Here is a 20,222-nt window from a genome sequence, read left to right on the forward strand (position 1 = left end):
GTTTATGGTAGAAACCACTGAAGTTGTAACAGGGGTCCACTTTATGCTTTGCATATATCCCTGGCTGTTCTGCGACTGCAACTAATTTTTAAAATGGACGTGTTTCTTTCTCTTGCTCTCTCCCTGTTCCTTCCTAATATCAGGGGACACAGGATTACCTTCATTCCCCATTTTGGACAGTTATCTGTCCTTGAGCACCCACCCACCATAGAAGAAGGAAGTAATCCATACTTTGGGAAAGGTATTAGAAGATCTCAGGAATGGTTATCTCCCCAATTAACAAGTGGATTACAGCTCCAACAGCGGGCACCTGGAATGTACCCTTTGACTCACTTTTTTAAAACCCCCTGTTCCTCCTGATGGGAAGAATCACAGCTTCTGGGACAGGAGTCCCTGTGTTTCTTCTTTGCTAGCAAAGCAACAAGCCTTCTTTTTCTTTTTTCCTTTTTCTCAAAACTGTATCCTTATTATTGGCTTGACACTGGGGACAAGGACCAAGCTTTTGGTGACAAACTGACAAAGTTCAATGGGAGTAGGCACAAGCGTTTTGGTTTGTTTCAGGTGGTTCGAGGAGTGGAGTGGAAGGGTGTGGCCTGCTAGGGAAGGTCAGCATCTTGGATTGGAGTTTGCCTCCAAGGTAGTGGGAAACCCTTGAATGATGTTAGGGTAGGGGAGATATTTAGAGAAATGCCTGAGAAGATTGAAAATAGTTATCTCCCCCAGGGCCTGCAGCTGCAGAGAGCTGGAGAACTTGGTCCTCTTGGACTGGGTTCCCCTTCTTGGCCCCTTAATTACAGTGCCACCCAGGTGCTCTACGAGGGTTGCACATTCGACCTTAGTGCATCCACTCTCAGAAAGCTTTTCTCAGATCTCTTTTCCATTGTCATTGTGAGCTTTTGATGAAGTTCTAACTTCACCAAGGAAGCCATCAACCCAGAGCTTCCATAGACATACCCACTGAGAGCATGCACCCGTGAGACTGTCATGTGAGAATATGTGTTTCTGAAGAAGGGTCCAAGGAGCCCCCAGAGAGCTGAGGGAACTTGACTCAGGGCCAGCGGGGGTTCTTGACATATGGGATGGAAACTGGATTTTAGCAATGTCCAGTCAAAGGCATTAGACAAAGGTTTATTTAGGAAAGTAGGTACATAGTCAAGGGAGATTGGGAGCCACCTCAAGAGAAGAGAAGCTTTTGGGGTAAAGCAAGGAATAACGATTAAGAGGAGAACACCACCATTTCCAGAGGGAGAGACAGTATCCTGTCATTGGGGGTGTTGATATGTACAGAAGGATGGTTACTGGGGTTGGAGTAAAAGTGGAATCACACAGTTCCACACCAGTTTCCCTGCACTTGTGCATTGTTCTCTTGTTACAAGGGCATGGGGTCAAGGGTGTGGCCCAAGGGTACCTCCCTGAGGAGCTGCAATTGTTCATGGGTGTATCCTGCATTTCAGGGTTTTGTAGGCACTCCTGAGACTCTATATCTTTCCCTTTATTCCCAAATTCCTATCTCTGATGCGATAGGCAGTGGGATCTAAACCAAACCCTCTAACAGGCACTAGATTCCTTTCCTCCATTGCTCAGCAAAATTTCCCTTTCTTTAATCATTTTTTCTTCCTTCTCTAGATCATTTCCAGATCATACATATATACTGTTATTTTTCTCACTAAGAAATATCTCTCTTACCGTACTCTCCAACTTACCTTCCTTCATTTTTGCTTCATTTTGTAAAACTCCTTGAAAGCATTCACCGTTTCCAATTATCTCCTGATTTTATTCTATTTTTTTAACCGAAGTAAAAAAAAATTTTTTTTTGAAGTAAAATTCTCAGTAACACACTCAGGTCACTGGTAATCTCCAGGTGGCTCCGTGCTACGGGAATATCTCAACTCCTGCTGCTGCAACTTCTGTTTTGTGATATTTGCCAGGTGCATTTGCTTCTTTTGACTTCCTTTTACTTTTTCCTGTTTCCTTTCTTAGTCCGCCTCCAGTCTTATGTTGGTTCTTCTTCCTTTTCCTGGCAGAAGGCCCCAGGGCTTAATGCTTGGCCACAGGTGCTCCTTTGCGCATCCAATTCAGGCTCATGGCTTTGAAATACTGTTATTTTTATTTTTTTTTATTTTTGGCCTGTGGCCTGCCCCCTCCCCCACCATGGTAATTGAAGTTTACCACTGAACCACATCCCTAGCCCCTTTTTATTTTTTATTTTGAAACACATTCGTTGCTGAGGCTGGCCTTGAACTATTACTTCTCCTGCCTCAGCCTCCAAAGTAGCTAGGATTACAAATGTGTGCCACTGTGACTGACTTCAAATGCCATTTCTAAGCCAGTGATCCTAATGTATATCTTTAACCCAGACCTCCCCCCTGAATTTCAGCAATCTCCACTTGGGTCTAGAAGATACCTCCAACTCAACCCAGACTCTTTCCCAGAATGCCTGTGATCCAGAGTTCCCCTCTTGGTGGCACCTCTTGTCTTTCCACAGCTTAGGCCCAAATCCCTTGAAGTCACCTCCAAGCTCCTCCTCTTCTCAAATCCCTCAGAGAGGTGTTTGTTGAACCTTCTGAACACACAGCACCTGAGTGCCAGAGGTTCTTTTGTCCCCTCCTGCTATCCCTTCCTTTCTGAATCCCTACAGCAGACACCCCGGGGCTTGGGGCTTCTCTGCTTCTCAACCAAGTGGCCACAGAATCCTGCTCAAAGGAAGTGAGATCCTGTCACCTGCAGGACACTCTTTTCCTTTCATGTGGAGAGTCCTCATGAAAAGGAGAGTCCTCAGACAAGGCCTCATGAGCCCCCGTGTCTGTCTTCCCCTCCCCACTTGCTCCTCAGCATTATGCGGTCTGCTTCACTCTGGTCGGGGGCTCACTGGCCTCTCCCAACACACAGGCCCTCTCCTGCCACAGGGCTGGTGCTCTCCTACTTCCCTTTTCACAGAAAGTTCTTTCTGGAGTGACTGACTCTGTTCTTTGGCCTCGTTTAATAGAACCTTCTCAGTGGAAGTGGAAACCATGTTCAAACCCGACCCTCTCTCCAGCTCTGCCTCCCTAGCTTCCTTACCTCACTGTTTCTTTTCCCTCTTCTCACCTGCTCACTCATGCCTGAGAGCTGGCCGCCTGCACTCACACACTCATGTGACGGTGAGCAAGCTGTTAACCTCCCTGAGCCTTGGCTCTCTTCTCCTCCTCCTCCTCCTCCTCCTCCTCCTCCTCCTCCTTCTCCTCCTCCTTCTTCTTCTTCTTCTTCTTTTTTTTTATATTAGCATTCATCACTTTGCAAATATACTAATAAATGATACTTTTGTTATTTTTATAAATTTATACATTTATCTTCTAAGTTAAATTTAAAATACACCACACAGAGGTCTTTGGTTCATTGGTATACCCCAAATTAATAGAATAATGTCAGTAAATTACAGAATAGTCCATATTTGTTGTCTGAGTACATTTTTAGTTATATTTTTATTAGCCATTATCATTATATTATATTTTTATATTGCATTATTTCATATTATTATATATATTATGTTGTATTATGTTATATTCTTATTATCCACGATAAACATGTATAATTTGTGATTTTTATATCTATATTTATGATCTGAAAAATGAATATCATTATATTTTTGTTAAATCAGTGTATAAGAAAAGGAAAATCGCCAGGTCAGGGCATTGGGTGGGGTGGGAAGAGGGCTGTGGGAGGTATCGAGGCAACAGTGAGGGGAACTGTAGGATTCTAGGCTCTCCAGGTTTGGTATAGAGTGATGGGAATGAGGATAGTGGGTGGCTGTAATGATTCCCTAGTTGTGGAGCTGGGTTAAGGGGTAAGTCTACCAGGCACAGTGATGCACACCTGTAATCCCTGCAGCTCAGGAGGCTAAGGCAGGAGTATCACAAGTTCAAGACCAGCCTCAGTAACTTAGTGAAGCTTTGAGCAACTTAGCGAGAACCTGTCTCAAAAAATTAAAAAAGGGGGGGTGGGTGCTGGGATGTTGCTCAGTGATTAAGCACGCCTGGGTTCAATGCCTGGTACCAAAACAAACAAAACAAACAAACAAACAAAACCCTTAGCTACTCAGGAGGCTAAGGCAGGAGGAATGCAATTTAAAGGTTAGCCTGGCAATTTATAAAGACTCTGTTTCACAATAAAGTATAAAGGGCTGGGGTGCAGGACAATGGTAAAACATTTTTTGCCTAGCATGTGAAAAGCCCTAGAGTTCAATCCCCAGAACTGAATACTGTGGAATTGTATAACTATTTAACATCTCAGAGCTGAGGTCCCACATCCTTGTCTTGACTTTCCTTCCTTATTTCCTCCTCTTCAAGCACCTTCCACCCCTTCTTGTTTTTCTTCAACTTTTAATCTCACATGACACTTTTTAAGGAATTTTCTCTCACCCCCTTCTCCCTCTACCCTTGCCAAAATGAATCATCTCTCCCCATGACTTGGACTTCCATTTATTTATATTCAATCAATATTTAAATTGCCTTAAAGAAGTTTATAGTTTAGAGTTGGGTGCTGCCCAACAGTGTAGCTCTGTGTAATAACTAAAATCTTAATCAAAATCAAAGTAAATGAAAATTTTTCAAAAAGAATATTTATTTATTTATTTTTGGTACTGATGATTGATCCCAGGGGTGCTTTACCACTGAACTACATCCCCAGCCCTTTTTATTTTTTTATTTTGAGACAGGATCTCACGAAGTTGCTCAGAGCCTTGCTACATTGCTGAAATTGGTCTCAAACTTGCAATCCTCCTGCCTCAGCCTCTTGAGTCACTGGAGTTACAGGCATGAGCCACTATACCCAGCTGATTCCCAGAGGATTGAAATAGTGTAATAATAGACAGAGGGGCTGGTTGGCTACTTTAGATTGAGAGTGGAGGAGAAGAAATGTCTAAAGAGGTGACATTTAACCAGGTTCACAAGGCAAAAAGAAAATGCGAAATGGGTGGGCTGAAAGAAGGAGTGAGGCAGAACCTTAGCAGAAAAGCCCTAATGCAGAGATAAATGTGAAAGAAAGTCCAAGTGGCTGAGGTCAGGTGGCAGGGGACAGCATGGTAGAAGAAGAAGATATTTGAGCAATAGGAAGGACCAGATTACTAGGACTTTATAAAAATCTGAGTAAGGAGTTAGGATTTTTTGTTTTCTTCCTGAGAGAACTATGGGAGGGGTTCCATAAGTGGGAGATGACACGGTCTGATTATACATTTACCATTTATCTCACTCTGCCTGACTTCATTAGTTAGTTGCTTACTTACCTGTGTCTCCGACTGATTGTACAATCCTGGATTTTTGCATCCTTAGTATTAAGTCATGCTCCCTTAGCTTTGGTGTAATAGTAATGACTCATAGACCGGGATTAAGCTCTTCAAAAAGTCGGCTCATTTATTATCTTTGAATACGGTAAAACTAGTCATGGAATATTTTGCCTCCCAAATAAACAAGGCAGGATTTCATTCTGAGTGAGCCAATTTCAGCATCGCTTCTCCTCCCTCTGGTGGGCAAGATGGGGTCAGCAGTGTTCTTCATAAAAGGTGGAGAACAGAAAGATGATCAGAAAAGTGAATATCATTACATTTTGTTAAATCAGTGTATAAGAAAAGGAAAATAGAAGGATAGCAAGTCCTCAGAAATGTGCTCAATGGGCTGGGGATGTGGCTCAAGCGGTAGCGTGCTCACCTGGCATGTGTACGGCCCGGGTTCGATCCTCAGCACCACATACCAACAAAGATGTTGTGTCCGCCGAGAACTAGAAAATAAATATTAAAAAATTCTCTCTCTCTTTAAATAAATAAATAAATAAATAAATGTGCTCAAGCCTTGGTAGAACTCATCTTGTTGCTCAGTTGAATTAAAGAGCCTGGAGGTTTCCTTTGGAAATCAGGAAGGGGCTAAAGATCATGATTCAATCCCTTCGTTTTCTGGAAGAGAATTTCAAACAATAGTCCATGAAGGCCCCATGAGACATCCTGCAATGTGGGGCTGAGACAAGCCAGAGGACTCTAAGGGCAGAGAGTAGTATAGCTCTTATGTGGCTATCTGATTTATTAAAAAAAAAAAAAGTAAAAAAACACTGAGTCTAATGTGGACTCTGAATGTGAAATCTTAATCTTAGTTTTGAATGAAGAAATGAACTTTTATTTATTTATTTTAATACTTGGCTACCAACAGCTTTTTTATTTTTATTTTTAAAAATATTTAATTGATTTTATTTTTTAAATACATGACAGAATGTATTACAATTCTTTTTACACATATAGAGCACAATTTTTCGTATCTCTGTATATAAAGTATGTTCACACCAACTTATGTCTTCTTACATGTACTTTGGATAATGATGTCCTTCACATTCCACCATCATTGCTAATCCCCTGCCCCCTCCCTTCCCCTCCCACCCCTCTGCCCTATCTAGAGTTGCGAGCATGGGAGGAATAGAAGACATGAACTTTTAAACACTGTCATGGAAAACACCCTGCAGGACAGATAGAGTCTTTGGGCCACTGGTTTGTAGCATCAGGCTTCAGATCTCTCCCAAGGAGAGACTGCAAAGTCAGCGCTTCCCACTCTTGGGCAGTGAGGGACCCAGGGCCTCAGTATGCCAAGCCCTTCCATGTCTCCATGAAACCAGTTGTGGGCTGCAAGGAGGCTGGAAGTATAGCACCCCTGTCTCCCTGGGAGGAAGTTACTGAAGCTTTAGCCCGGAAGAGGAGTTAATCAAGTACTAGGCAGGCTTGCTTGTGTTTCTGTGGTTTAATGATTAAGAGTCAAAGTCAGAAGCCAGAAATCTGAAATCCAAGCACATCAACCACCCCAAACCTGAGCTTCCTCCTCCACAGATGGGGTTAAAAGCAGCTGCCTTTTGGGCTTTGTGAGGATTGAATGCTTGTATGTGGGTGCTTGGCAAAGGGTCTGCTCTACAGCAGATTCTCCAAAGCTTTAGCTAATGTTATTAGTGCACCGTTTAGGTTAGTTTTCAAAGTTCGACCACAGGTCTTTTTGCTTATCTACCCATTCCTTTCTGAGAGACAGAGTAAGTAATTTTAGTGTTATTTTATAAGTGGAGTTCAGTTAGCTTTGCTTACCCAGATTTGCGAGTGGCACAGCTCAGATCCAAGCCCAGTACTTCTTGAAGTTTTCTCTGGATGGCTTAGTAAGATGTAGCCTGAGTCATAATGTCGGGTTCCAGGAATGGTTAGGCCCAGTGCCTCACATTTTTATTGATTTCATCGTGCTAGTGGACCATCCCTCAGTGACCACTGATTAAGAACAGCCCTGTGTCCACTAGAGGACAAGGCCATTTCTGCCATTGGAAGGCTGGTCTTTGCTCAAGTTGTGCCATTGAGTCACACTTGATCTCTGCTTTCAGTGTTGCTTTTTTTTACTGCCTCATGTCCCGTGTCAGGATCAGGAGTTAGACTGAGGCTGTATGTGGGGGAAAGAGCTAGGAGATAAGAGATTGTTTTGGAGGACAACTTTCCCTATCCATTAGGAATAGGAGCAGAGCCCTCTTGGGAGCTAAGGGAGCCCTGAAGCCATTACATGTGGCCTTCTCTCATCTCCAGCAGAGGAGGCTCACGTGATTCACAGTCAGGGCAAAAGGAGAAGTTTCATTCTGAGAGTAAGACCTGTTCCGATCCTATCTGGTGGGGGCCACAGTCAACCAGTCTGTTTTCTCATTTTCCATCAGAACATCATAATGCACCTTGAAGTTGTTGTGTTAAGCCTCATACTGCTTCTAATAGGTAAGTGGGCAGGTGGACTGGGGGGTTGGGTGGGTACTTGGTATGGTGAAGGAAGATAGTTGTTCTTTGCAGTTTCTTAGATGGTTATGGGTTATCTGATGAGCAGAACCAGGATGAAATCTTACTCCAAAGAAATTGCTTAACGACTATCAATTACAAAATCGATTGCTAAGTGAGCAGGACAAGATGCAGAACCATATTTCACATGCTGCCATTTGTGCTTGAACAAAAAGAGGGGCGGTAGATGTATATGCATAGCCAAATGTGTGTAAGAAATAGTAATTACCCTGGGGTGTGGGGGGGGCTGGGCAGAGGAGGTGGGGATGGGGTAGAAGGGAGAGTTGGCCTGTCATTACTTCCTTTTTTGACTTTTGGAGTTTTTAAACAATGTTCACTTATTTCATTTAAAAATAAATACTTGCTTGTGGCTCATGCCTGTAATCCCATTGATTTGGGAGACAGAGGCAGGAGGATCACACATTCAAGGCCAGCTTCAGCAATTTAGGGAGATCCTCAGCAACATGGCTAGCTCCTGTCTCAAAATAAAAACATAAAGAAGACTGAGGATATAGCTCAGTGGGAAAGCACTGCAAGTTCTATTCCCCATACCATAAACAAATTAAAAAAAAAACACACACAAATAAAATATTTTAATTCAAAGCTTTCTGTACACAGGGCGAAAGTTTTGAATAAACATTTCCTAAATTTTAAAGACTAATCCTGGAGGGTGGGATTATGGGAGAAAGTTCTTTTTTAAAATTATATACTTCTATAAACTAATTATGACATCATGTGCTATATTTGTAAAAATCATTAGGCAAAATCAAGAGAGTTTCAGGGCTGGGTTGTAGCTCAGTGGTAGACTGCTTGCCTAGTATGTGTGAGACACTGGGTTTTATTCTCAGCATGGCATATGAATACATAAAAAAACTAAAGGTTCATCAACAACTAAAAAAAATTCAGTGAGAAATATACTCTTATTTTATATAATAATGATCATTTTTTTTTTCTCTCAGAAAATTTCCTACTCACAGCCTGGTCCTGCATGTTAGTTAGTAAATCTCAAATTAGTTCTCATTTAAATATTTTCCAATTCTGTGGCTGCCTTGTGTTAGTAAGCCTTGCTTAGTTGCTGGGCTGTCATCAACTGATGACAAGATCCCTGCTTAAAAGCCTTTTGGATTGATCCTAACACTCATGTAAAACTCAGCAGCACCTGGAAATATTGTAAACCCGTTTTCCAAAAATCAATTTCTGAAGAGTCTATTAGACTTCAGCCCTCAAGCCAATAATGTTTCAAATAAACTTCAGTCCTGCTTTTGTGTAGGAGAAGTGGAGTAGTGAGGAGGTGATTTCATCTGCAATAACAGTTTTCAAAGGCCATGAAAATTAAAATATTGAAATTTAAGTGCAATAGAATTAATTCTTTTTTTTTTTAAATGTATTTCAATGGGTACAAGAACTTTCTTGGAAGAAAGAACTGAGGCACTAGAGTGGGAAGGAGACTTTTCTCTAGGCGTCAATATCCTTGGTGTTATTTTCATTTTTAAAAGCCACAAGTTTACATTGCCTATTTAAAAATCTATAATATGCAGGTACCTGGTGAACACAGGGTAAAATACATATATGCAATACTTGAGTATCATTTGGTTAAAAAAATTGAAAGCAATTTGGCCATCTTCACCAAAAGATGAAAATATTCCTTCCCTTTATCCTGGTCATTTCTCTCTTAGAAATTATGCCCCCAGGGAACTTAAATTCAGTAAAAGTTTAATAGAAAGATTTTGTCACGTTACTTACAATGGTAATAATGAGGAAGAGCTTGAAAATCACCCAGTGCAAATAAATTGTATTGTCTACAAATATATGTATTAAACAAAACATTTATTTGAAGAATATGCTAAAAACTGTTTATAGCATCAAAATTTCAAAATCAATCTATAAAGCCATGCCTACAAAACAAACTGTAAAAAGAAACATGAGAATAAATAAATCAAAAAGTGAAAAAAATATTTTAGGAAAATATCAAGGCCTCATTCTCAGTTTCTGCTCCCTGTGTTTCAGATGCTGTGGTTTCTTATACTCAAGTGAGTGGAGTGGTGGGTCATCCGGTCATTATTCCCTGTAGCTACTCAGTGGCCAGTGGAGTCACATCCATGTGCTGGGGCCGAGGGGCATGTCCTACATCTAAATGCTCAAATGAACTCATCTGGACTGATGGATCTCAAGTCACCTTCCAGAAACACAGGCGTTATAAGCTGGAGGGGAACCTTTTGCAAGGGAATGTGTCTTTGACCATAGAGAATGCAGCTAAGACTGATAGTGGCCTGTATTGTTGTCGAATTGAGCATAGCGGGTGGTTTAATGATATGAAACTCACCTTATCCTTGGAGATTAAACCAGGTAAGCTTGTTTTGTTTCCTTTGATCTTTTCCTGGAAGTTAACTGAGTTTTTTGTTTGGTAATAATTTCTGTTTTCCTTTAATAGGGAAATAAAAGGTTCATATAATCCTGTTTGCTGACAAATACTTGCTCTTGAGAAACAGAATAACTTATTTGCGTAGATGAAGTCCTTCGAACAACCTTGATTCAAGGCCAAAGGCTAGAATGAGCAGACAACCTCCTAAAGCCTCCTTCAGACATGCTTTCTCGCATTATTCTTCCATAGTGAAACATAATGAATAGTTTTATCAAGCTGAATCTATTCAACTTTAAAAACTGTCCCTTTTTTCCCCTGAAATATTGTCTTAGAAGAATGTTAAAATGTTCATTCTTCACATTTTAAAATCACCAAGGATTTCAAAGCTCAAAAATGAGTAATATAAGGTACTGCTGTGTAGACATACAACATCTGGTTTTAACAGCTGTCAACTCAATCTTATTGAACATTTACATATATAAATTTTTATAGATATAAAATTATTTATATAATTTATATATAAACAGCTATATATAAATTGCTATAATACTTTAAATATAAATTATTTATATATGACATTTATATGTATGGAAAACATATGTATATACACACATATAAATATTGTTTAGGCATATAATTCTAACACTTTCCTTGCCCTACCTTGGATATCATATCATATCACAAAACCCCCCTTTAAAAATTAAGATGACCTTATATGAAAGCTTTTGCAACCCAATGCCTATTAACCAGTTGCTCATAAGAAGTTCATGAAATCCAAAACTCTGGGAACATTATATTTTTCTTCTTTTCTCACTATTTGATGAAAGGAGTAGATTCTTGAGGATTTCCTGGTTTCTGGTGTTGTTTCCTAATGAATCTCCTTCTACTAAGGTCTTATTTTGACACTCGAATCTAATACCTGTGGCCTCAATAAACTGTCTCTCTTGCTCTCATTTTATTTTATTTATTGAGGCATTTGAGATTGAACCCAGGTCCCTGCACATGCTAGGCAAGCACTCTGCCACTGATCTACAGCCTCAAAGCCCTCCCTGCCCTGCCTTTGTTTTAAATTAAGGGGAACTTTATTTTGCAATCCCTCAGCTTTGGGACTTGGTTTGTTTGTCTTATAGAGGCAAGCAAGATGTGGTCAATTCTATTGGAATAAATAGCTGACTCTGGAGAAACTATGCCTGGGAGGCAATTTAAGGAAGCCAAAAGAAGCTGGTGATACAGTGTGCTGTAGGAAGATGTGGAGAGGCAGCTTGCGGAGAAGAAATAATAGGGTTATGATTGCGACCTTCTTGAGGTTGTGAAATTATTGGCCTGGCTGAATTTTAAAAAAAACCAGCATAGAATAAAATTAGCAGGAGGCTTTTATAGTGTTTAGAAATTCTTTAATAGGTAGATGTTTACAATAATGTTTGGTTCAGTCAGAACATGAGTCCATAACTGAGCCAAAGTGACAATCTCTAATAGCCAATTCTTTGCTTAAGTGTTTTTGTGCTTTTAAAATTCTAAGCTTCCTCTTTAACTCTCCAAGGGCTTCTCACCAGCTCTTTCTACCCTTGTAGTTTCCCAGTTTCTTACTGAGGAATATACCCTAAGCAAGAAAAGTTCATGAGTTGATTAGAGTTTCTCCTCCCCATCCTTTGATCAGCTTTTTGCATGTATTCTTTTTTTTTTCCCTCAGAGATTAGATTTTAAACTGTGAAGGGATGGAAAGTGGATGGTGTTCAAGCCTACAGCTCTGCTTTAGGTTAAATCAGCAAACTATAGCTCCAGGGCCAAACCGGATTATATAATTGGCCCACCAACTGTTTTTATAAATAAAGTTTTATTGGAACAGCCACACACATTCATTTATACATTGTCAGTGGTGGCTTGCAAATTGATAGGGTTGAGTAGTTGCTACTGAAACCATATATTTTAGGTTCCCAAACCTAAAACATTTACTATGTGGTCCCTTATAGTAAAAGTTTGCTGACTTCAATTTCTAAATAATGGGTTGAGCATCCCTAATCCAAAATGCCAAAATCTGAAAGTTTTAACATAGTCATGGTACTACCTACAAGTGGAAAATTCTGCAGTACGAAACAGCATTAATGAAAGCATTATGGAAACTTACCTTCAGGCAATATGTTTAAAATGTATGTGAAACATAAATGCTTTTATATGTAGATTTGTGTCTCATTCCTAAAATATCTAATTATGTATATGCAAATATTCTGAAATTTAAAAAAAAATCTAAACTCTGAAATACTTCTCAAACATTTTGGATAAGGGATATTCAACCCGTATCTCTTAGATGGGAAGCAACCTTAGAAAGTCTGGTTCACCTTGTAACCAGATATACAATTCCTTTCTACAAGTCGTGGCAGGTGTTTTAGCATAGCAGATGAGTGTGATTTAGCCCTGAGTTAAGATGTAAGCCCTTGGGGCATCTACGCTCAGGATGGACAGAATGGGCCACTATTTGATAAACACAGTGGGCTTGAGAACTACTGTTTAAGTCACTTATCACCAAGAGGGCAAGGAATGGTACATACCAGGAGCTGCCACATAGGCACTGAGTGCCCCTTAGACTTGAGTGATGAGAATGTAGATGTGGCAAGCCAGCCATAGGCTGTGTGTGAATTATGATCACTGAGTGCATGGGGTGGACTGAGCCAACGTTGCCCCTCTCTTTGGACAAGGAATGTAAACATCTTTCTGTTGCTCTGCCTATGATCCCCACACAGCACATGAGATGGGCGTGGCCTTCCTAGATGTCAGTCAACCTGCTGATAGCAAGGTATCATGAAGCTAGCCTTAACCCTGACCCCTTGCCTCATTTGAATGGCTTCTCCCCAATAAAGGGTTCAGCACGTGCTCCTCGCTCTCTTTCTTGCCTGCCTTGCCTCCTTTGTGGGAGCTGGGTCAGAGGAGCCATTACAGAACCCAAAGGAAAAGGTATTTCTCTGTCTCTATGTGATTATTTTATGTCAGCCCATGTTCCCCCTGGAGTGTCCCTGACTGGTTTAGTCGTGTGTCCCAACAGGTACAGGCTCTAGACACCTTCCCTGTCTCACAGAGTCATTTATAAGGACGCATAATGAATGATATGCATGACTGGTCTTTTAAAAATTGCTTCATTGTAAATGTGAAATATCTGTCCTTACCTCCCCAATCTTTTCAATGCTGCTGCTTCCTTTTGGCTTATGGCAAAGAACTAGCACTCAGGACAGAGAATTCTGCCTAGAGACCATTTCCCATTTGTGTGCAAGGGGACAGTTTTTGAATGGGGTGCTTGCTTTCCTACTGTTTGATTAATCATTGTTTTCATGTTGATTTCTAACTCCAGCCAGAGACACAAGTGTTCCTATGACACCTAGGGTCTATACCTCTGCTTCTTCAACGCCAGCACACACACAGAACCACAAACCAGGTAAAACAGATGAGGTTTGGAACCCTAGACATTCTAATGAGAGGCTACAGGCCATACTCTGCATTGTGTCAAGACAGAAGTACAATCGAGGGTGAGGGTTCTTAACTGGCTCCCAACATGGGCTTCCTTTGGTCTGTGATCCTACCCTCTTCTCAAGTTACCTGAATGTTGGGTATGTTTAAGCATTTATGTTGGGTATGTATAAGCATTTGAAGAGTGAGGGCAGTTATTGCTTTTTATAAAATTCTGTTAAGGTGTGTAAACACCCCCCGGTTATTTTGCTGTAGCCGGACTGCGGCAAAATTCTAAAATGATTCATTATTAGCCAAAAAATTATTTGGAGCACTGATCCAACCTACCCAATGGGGATGGTGTGGATCTGGTTCAGCTGAGTATCCATTTACAATGAAAACATGGGGAATTCCAGAGGCCAAGAGTTACACTCTTTGGATTCAGAACTCATTTCTGAAGTTGGGCCCTGTAGTTGAGAATAATATTTCAACCAAGTTGATGTTTTCTGTTTCCTGTTCGCCAGGCACTGTGCTGCATGCTTTGCAATGTTCTGTCATTCATTTCTCAGGAAGGTTATATCTATTATAGGTGTGATTCAACCCTGTCTTATAGTTATGGGAGCTGAGACACAGAATCAAAAAGTTCATGGTTGGGCGGAGTGTGGTGGTGCAGGTCTGTAATCCTGGTGGCTCTGGAGACTGAGGCAGGAGGATCCAGAGTTCAAGGCCAGCCTCAGCAAAAGCAAGGTGCTAAGAAACTCAGTGAGACTCTATCTCTAAATAAAATACAAAATAAGGCTGGGGATGTGGCTCACCCCTGAGTTCAATTCCCAGTATCCGCCCCCCCCCAAATGTTCATGATTGAAAATCATAAAGATAGAAAGTAGTTGAGTTAGGGTTCAATCTCTATTCATTTGAATTTGGGGCCGGTACTTTTAACAGCTGGATGGTGCCTTCTATCAGGAACACTGAGCTTTATGTTTGAGTGAATTTTCTTGTTTTGACATTCTAAATGATAATGGCTTTATAAAGCTACCCTGTCTTTTGGGGGGCAGTCAGTGTCTTACACTGCTTTGCTTCAAGGACCCTTTAATTTATTGATATAGTGTGGAAATCACAAAAGTGCTACTTATTTAATAAGTGAGCATTATATTTAAGGACCTCAGGGATGTCATGCTCTCAATTCATGTCACATTGTCCATACTTCAAATTCAACACAGATAAGTTTAGATTGAATACAAAATAGAAAATGATTTACAGGGGAGGGAAACGTGTCCCACAGACTCATTTAAGCTCAAGTCTTCTATTTCCAGGATTAAAAAGATAACCTTTAGAAGAGATTCTCAAAGCCCCCTGAAGCACTTTGACCCCTTAAGGTGACTCTGGATTCTAAGGAGTAACCTAAATGTCACAGCCTCTTAGTGAGAGCAATCTGATGGAACATCTTGATTTCCCTAGACTCCCATTAAACTACGTATCTAACCAAGAGGGATCTGAAGGATTGGGCTATGAGCTGAGTTTGGAAGAGAGGATGTTAGGTTATAACTGGCATTTTTGAGCCATAAAAATTTGTAAGAAAAATAGGTTTGTTGCAGGCAATTGAACACACTGGAGAATTTCTTGGACTTTCTCAACATTGATTTAACTTTGTAATACATAGTTTGTGCTTGCTAAGGTGGGTGGATTTGTGGACTTGGTTTGGAAAACATGGAAAAGTTACTGGCTTCATTTAAAGCTCCATGAACCTCCTGGGGTGTGGTATTAGTAGAGTCTTAATCTTATCCTGATAGTTTCCTAAAGAGTTTGGGTTCAAAGTTGATCTTCACAGTCCAGGAGGGAGGTGAGCACCCTAGCTAATCTTACACAGGGACACTTTGTTTTATATCCGTGTCTCTCGGTGCATAAGCTAGTTGCCTAAAATATTCATGGAAGAACTGAAAATAAGGTTGTAAGAGAAATGAAAACTGCCACAAAGACCCAAACTTGGAGGAAAAAATTAAACTCAGGAGATTTCTTGCACAGAATTAAATTGGGTTAAGAATGACCATCTGCTTCTCTCGTGCTGTTCTGGTTAATTTAGTCCCTAAAGAGCCAAATGCTCTTAGAGGTTTGGGCATTAGAAACAAACAAGAAAACAGGTCAGAACACGAGAAAGAGAATGTTGAAACATAAAATTTTCAAGACTGCATTGGGGAAGCCAATGCAGAAGACCACTGAGCAGCAGGTAGGAAAGCCCAGGGTCAGGAATTCTTGGTCAGCCACTACCACTAATTGGCTCCAAGATTCTGTGGTGTTCTAAGGGAGTCACGTAAACGTCTTATAAAGAGCTAGGGGACCAAGCCTGCATATCAGGTGAGCTGTTTAATAGGGAAGAAAGGAAAGATTTCAGAAAAGGAAAAGGAAATAGCTTTGTATTAGAGAGTTCCCAGTATCAGCTTTCTGGTGAGACATGAATGATAGATGCTTGCATAGCATTCACAATGCCTTGGGTTCAATAAAGTTCTGAGGAGAAATGGAAGATGAGTCAGATAACACAGGAAATCACTCTTACCAAAGGAATGGTTAGAATGCAAGTGCAGAAGGAGAGGGGATCAGGGTCTATCTGAAACTCTGCTTTTAGGGTTGCAAATCATTAGCTAGGCCAAGATATTGTGCAATCTTGTCGTCTTGAAGAGAACTCAGTGAATTAAATTTTGTACCTGTTGGTCAATATGTGCATCTGTCCAGAAAAATGTGTGGGCAATCTGGTACTTAAAGAGGGTCAGGAAATCCAGAGTGACATCATAGTGAAGAGACTTGGGCAGGTTAGTGGAAACTCCCAGGCCCTGTTCCCTGAAAGTGAAATGTCACTCGTATTAATAAAATGAAACTTAACTGGGTATCCTGTGTAAGATGTGCTGTTGTAGACTCTTTATTTAAAGGAAGTATAAACGACTAGAAGAATAGAAAGGGAAATAATTCTGTCTATTGTTAAAACTATCTAGAATTTTATTTAGATGATTTTTAAAATAGTTTTTGTCTTGTTTTTAGTTGTAGGTGGACACAATACCTTTATTTGTTTATTTTTATGTGGTGCTGAGGCTCAAACCCAGTGCCTCACATGTGCTAGGCAAGCCTGAAGGCCATCTTTGAGTAAATCTCTAAGAGGAGTTAGAATGGCTGGAAGTGGGTAGGTGGGAGCCATTTTTCCTGAGGAAAGCTAGGTGAGGGAACTGTAGGAAGTTGGTGGTAATTTCTAATTTCAGTTTTGTTGTTTTTGTCTTTACTTTTGTTCGGGGTGCAAATTTCCCTCCACAAATGGAACATGGTTCTTCTGTTGTTTTCGTTCTAGTAGCTACTTCACCTTCTACAACTCAGGCTGCAGAGACCCAGACTGAGACCCTGCAGGAAACAAGGACATCCTCTGCCAGCTTACCACTCTACTATTGCCCAACAGGTAAGTACATTCTCTCCCCTGAACCCCCGGGAGTATCCGAATCTTGATAACCATTGACAGGGAGAGCACTCACTCTGGAGTAAGACAGTTCTGACATGAGGGCTGAGGAGGGCCACTCTCTCTGAATCTGTTTTATTACATGTGAATGGATGTAATGCTGCTGATCTTATAGAATCCTTAGGAAGATTAAATGAGATGAAGGGCCTGGGACATGGTTACACAGGGGTTAAGTGATAGACACAATGGCAGCTACTACTATTACTTGGGACATCCTGAATCCATAAGACCAGTACAGGCAACATGTATGATTTGGAAATATCTACATACATATGACTCAATTTTCCTAAGTCAAATCATCCAATCTCATTACTGGGCTTGACTCCAATCTCATTACTGGGCTTGATCTCTTGGGTCAGGGCCTTAAAAACAATTAAATCCAAGCACCCTGGTGTCTACACCAAAATGTCCATCCATGTTGTTTCCTCCAAGTTTCCTCCTAAGTACAACCTGGGGGATCCTAGCTACCTTGGCAAACTTGTATTTACATGGGCATTCAGAGGTGGTACTGCGGTCTACATGTTTATGTCCCCCCACAAATTTAAATATGGATATCTAATCCTCACTGCAATAGCATTTAGAGGTGGGGCATCTGGGAGGTGACTAGGGCCCTGCCCTCATGAATGAGATTGGTTCCTTTATCAAGAAGCCTGAGGGTGCTTGCCGCAGTCTTGGCTGGGCACAGAATCACGAGCCCGCGTGGGAGGACCGGTTTTTTGCTTGCTGGCGCTGAGAGTGTTGGCGGCTTTTTCAAAATAAAGTTTTGTTCCTGCTTGAGTGGCTCGTGATTCTGTGCCCAGCCAAGACTGCGGCAGGTGCTAATTTGCCCTTTCTTCACTTGGGGACTCACAAAAGACACTGTCTCTGAGGAAGTGATGAACTTCATCCTGCACTTCCTGGCCTTTAAAACTGTGACCTGTTTATTTCTTTTGTCAACTAATGTGTCTGGGGCATTTTGTTATGGCAGCCCAAATGGACCAAAACAGCTCCAAGGATGTATGTCACGCTGAGATCCTGCTTCTCTCTCTGAACATTCTGCCTTATTGCCCAGAGCCTGGTCAGGCCCCATAAAATCTCCACTCTCTAGAAATATGGAGTCAATCTGTCTTTTCTTGATGAGGAAAGGTGACACAGAAGCCTGTCATCTTTCTCAGCTAATGCTCTTTGTTACCCACAGTGCTCAAGTGTAGAGCACATGGCATACAGAACCTCTTTGTGATTCAGAGCTGGCTTAGGTGTCCTTGTACCTGTGCTGTAACCACCAAGGTCAAGCTTTGCAGGACTCCATGTGTGTGTGTGTGACTCATTCTACTCAGTGGTTGCAATCTGTGGGCCCTCACCCCCTTATGGCCTCCCTTTTGCCAAGTATTCCTGGAAACTGGTTAATTTAAAATGGACCTGCCGTGAAATTCACACAGGGACACATTCAGTAGGGATTAGATAATGGTGACATTTGGTTTGGAAAGTGGAGTCCTTAGTGGAAACTATTTCCAGGCACAAAAACAAAATGAAAATAGATAGAAACACAAGGTAACAGCAGTGGGAGCAGCTGCACCCCATCTTTGAGTATGTGGGGAGGAAAAAGGTAGGAATGGGGAATCATTCTCTAAAATATCATGTCACCAAAACCTGGTCAAGGTAGAGTCTTCCAGAATGAAACAGACACCTGAACAGCTGTGTCCCTAGGATTTGTGTGACTGCCAAGTCCTCACTGTGTCCATGTCAACCCTCAGCCGATTAAACCTCCACAGAAGCAAAGAATGTTAGGTCTGGAAGGGATTTAGGTTGTCATATGCCAGCCACCCACCTTCAAAAGATGTGTGCCAGGAAGCTTACGCATTATCTCATTGAATTGTTTCAAAGCAGAATAGGGAGACTTATAGTTCTGCTTTGGAGACACACAGTTCCCAGTTCAGCCACCAGTGACTAGCTGCATGCCCACAGCCATTCCTCACTGGATGACAACAGCAAAGGATGTGGGGGCATTGCATGGTCTCACCTCCACCCTTTGCTCCATTGTCCTACAACAATGGTGATGATGATGATGATGATGATGATGATGATAAAACAGATATTTTCCAACATAGTGTTAAGTACTTTACATGCATCATCTAATTTAATTATACCAAATTAAATATATACTTTTAATAGCTTATAGTTTAAATGGATGCTGGCTAGAAACATCTGTATATTTGTGTACATATACACACATGGGCATTTATATATAGATTTACACACATATGCATATTCATACATGTATATGTGCCTATGTGTGTTTGCAAAGGGCTCTGATTATCAAGGTCACATTTCTAATGAACATTGTAAGCATTGAATAAACACTTTTATCTAATTCAAGTTCATGATATTTTTATTACTTCACCCAGGTTTATTCTGAAGGTGATAATAAGTCACAGAGCCTAGACTCTAGATCTGTCTAAACTAGATATTGCCTTTGATTCTGTGTAAACATAGTAATGTAAATATTTGGTGGAGGGAAAGGATTCATCTGATTTTATTCCTGCTGGGGCTATATATTCTTAGGGAATTGCATAGACCTCAGTGTTTGCCTTTGGTGAGAGTGCAACGTGTGGGGTGCTCACTAAGCAGAGGCTCATGTCATTTGCTAAAGCTGGAAGCATGTTTCACCAGTCCATCTGTTACAGCACCCATAGAATAGGACTAAAGAACTGGTTAGGATGTGAAATGCTTAGTATATGGTAGATACTCAGGAGAAACACTTCTGTATTTGACCTATAGATGCCAACAAAGGACAAAATGATTTATTCTCTTATAAACTAAATGTTCCAAAAACACTTGGAAAATTTGAATGTTCAAAACATCAGAGTCAATATATCTTATCATACAAAATCCCATCCCTTAAATAGTAGATTGTGCATTGGTCTTGCGGCTGATAATAGCAAATATTTTCTAATGTGCTTCTGGACCAACATCTAAATACATTGGCATATAACTTGAGAATTGCATGCATCTTGTTTTACCCATCATGATATATTTTTTTAGTTGTAGATGAACCCAATACCTTTATTTCATTTATTTGTTTTTATGTGGTGCTGGGGCTAACCCAGTACTTCACATGTGTGAGGCAAGCACACTACCACTGAGCTACAACC

At 40.9% G+C, this 20,222-nt stretch overlaps 1 protein-coding gene across 3 annotated transcripts in view; it reads left to right on the plus strand.

Annotated features, from left to right (window-relative positions):
• The window catches only part of HAVCR1 (hepatitis A virus cellular receptor 1), a 33,529-nt gene that overhangs the window by 764 nt on the left and 12,543 nt on the right, over window positions 1–20,222 (plus strand). The window contains exons 2-5 of one of the 3 annotated variants that reach the window (XM_081295848.1): window positions 7,690–7,744; window positions 9,809–10,147; window positions 13,504–13,587; window positions 16,930–17,034. In XM_081295848.1, coding sequence (XP_081151974.1) covers window positions 7,699–7,744; window positions 9,809–10,147; window positions 13,504–13,587; window positions 16,930–17,034 — 574 coding nt within the window. In that variant the 5' untranslated portion in view covers window positions 7,690–7,698. Of the gene's footprint in view, window positions 1–7,567; window positions 7,745–9,808; window positions 10,148–13,503; window positions 13,588–16,929; window positions 17,035–20,222 lie in introns of all 3 variants that reach the window. The other 2 variants (XM_081295849.1, XM_081295850.1) reach the window with 2 other exon arrangements.

This window comes from Spermophilus citellus, assembly GCF_964194105.1.
Source record: "Spermophilus citellus genome assembly, chromosome: 1".
NCBI classification, from domain to species: Eukaryota; Metazoa; Chordata; class Mammalia; order Rodentia; family Sciuridae; genus Spermophilus; species Spermophilus citellus.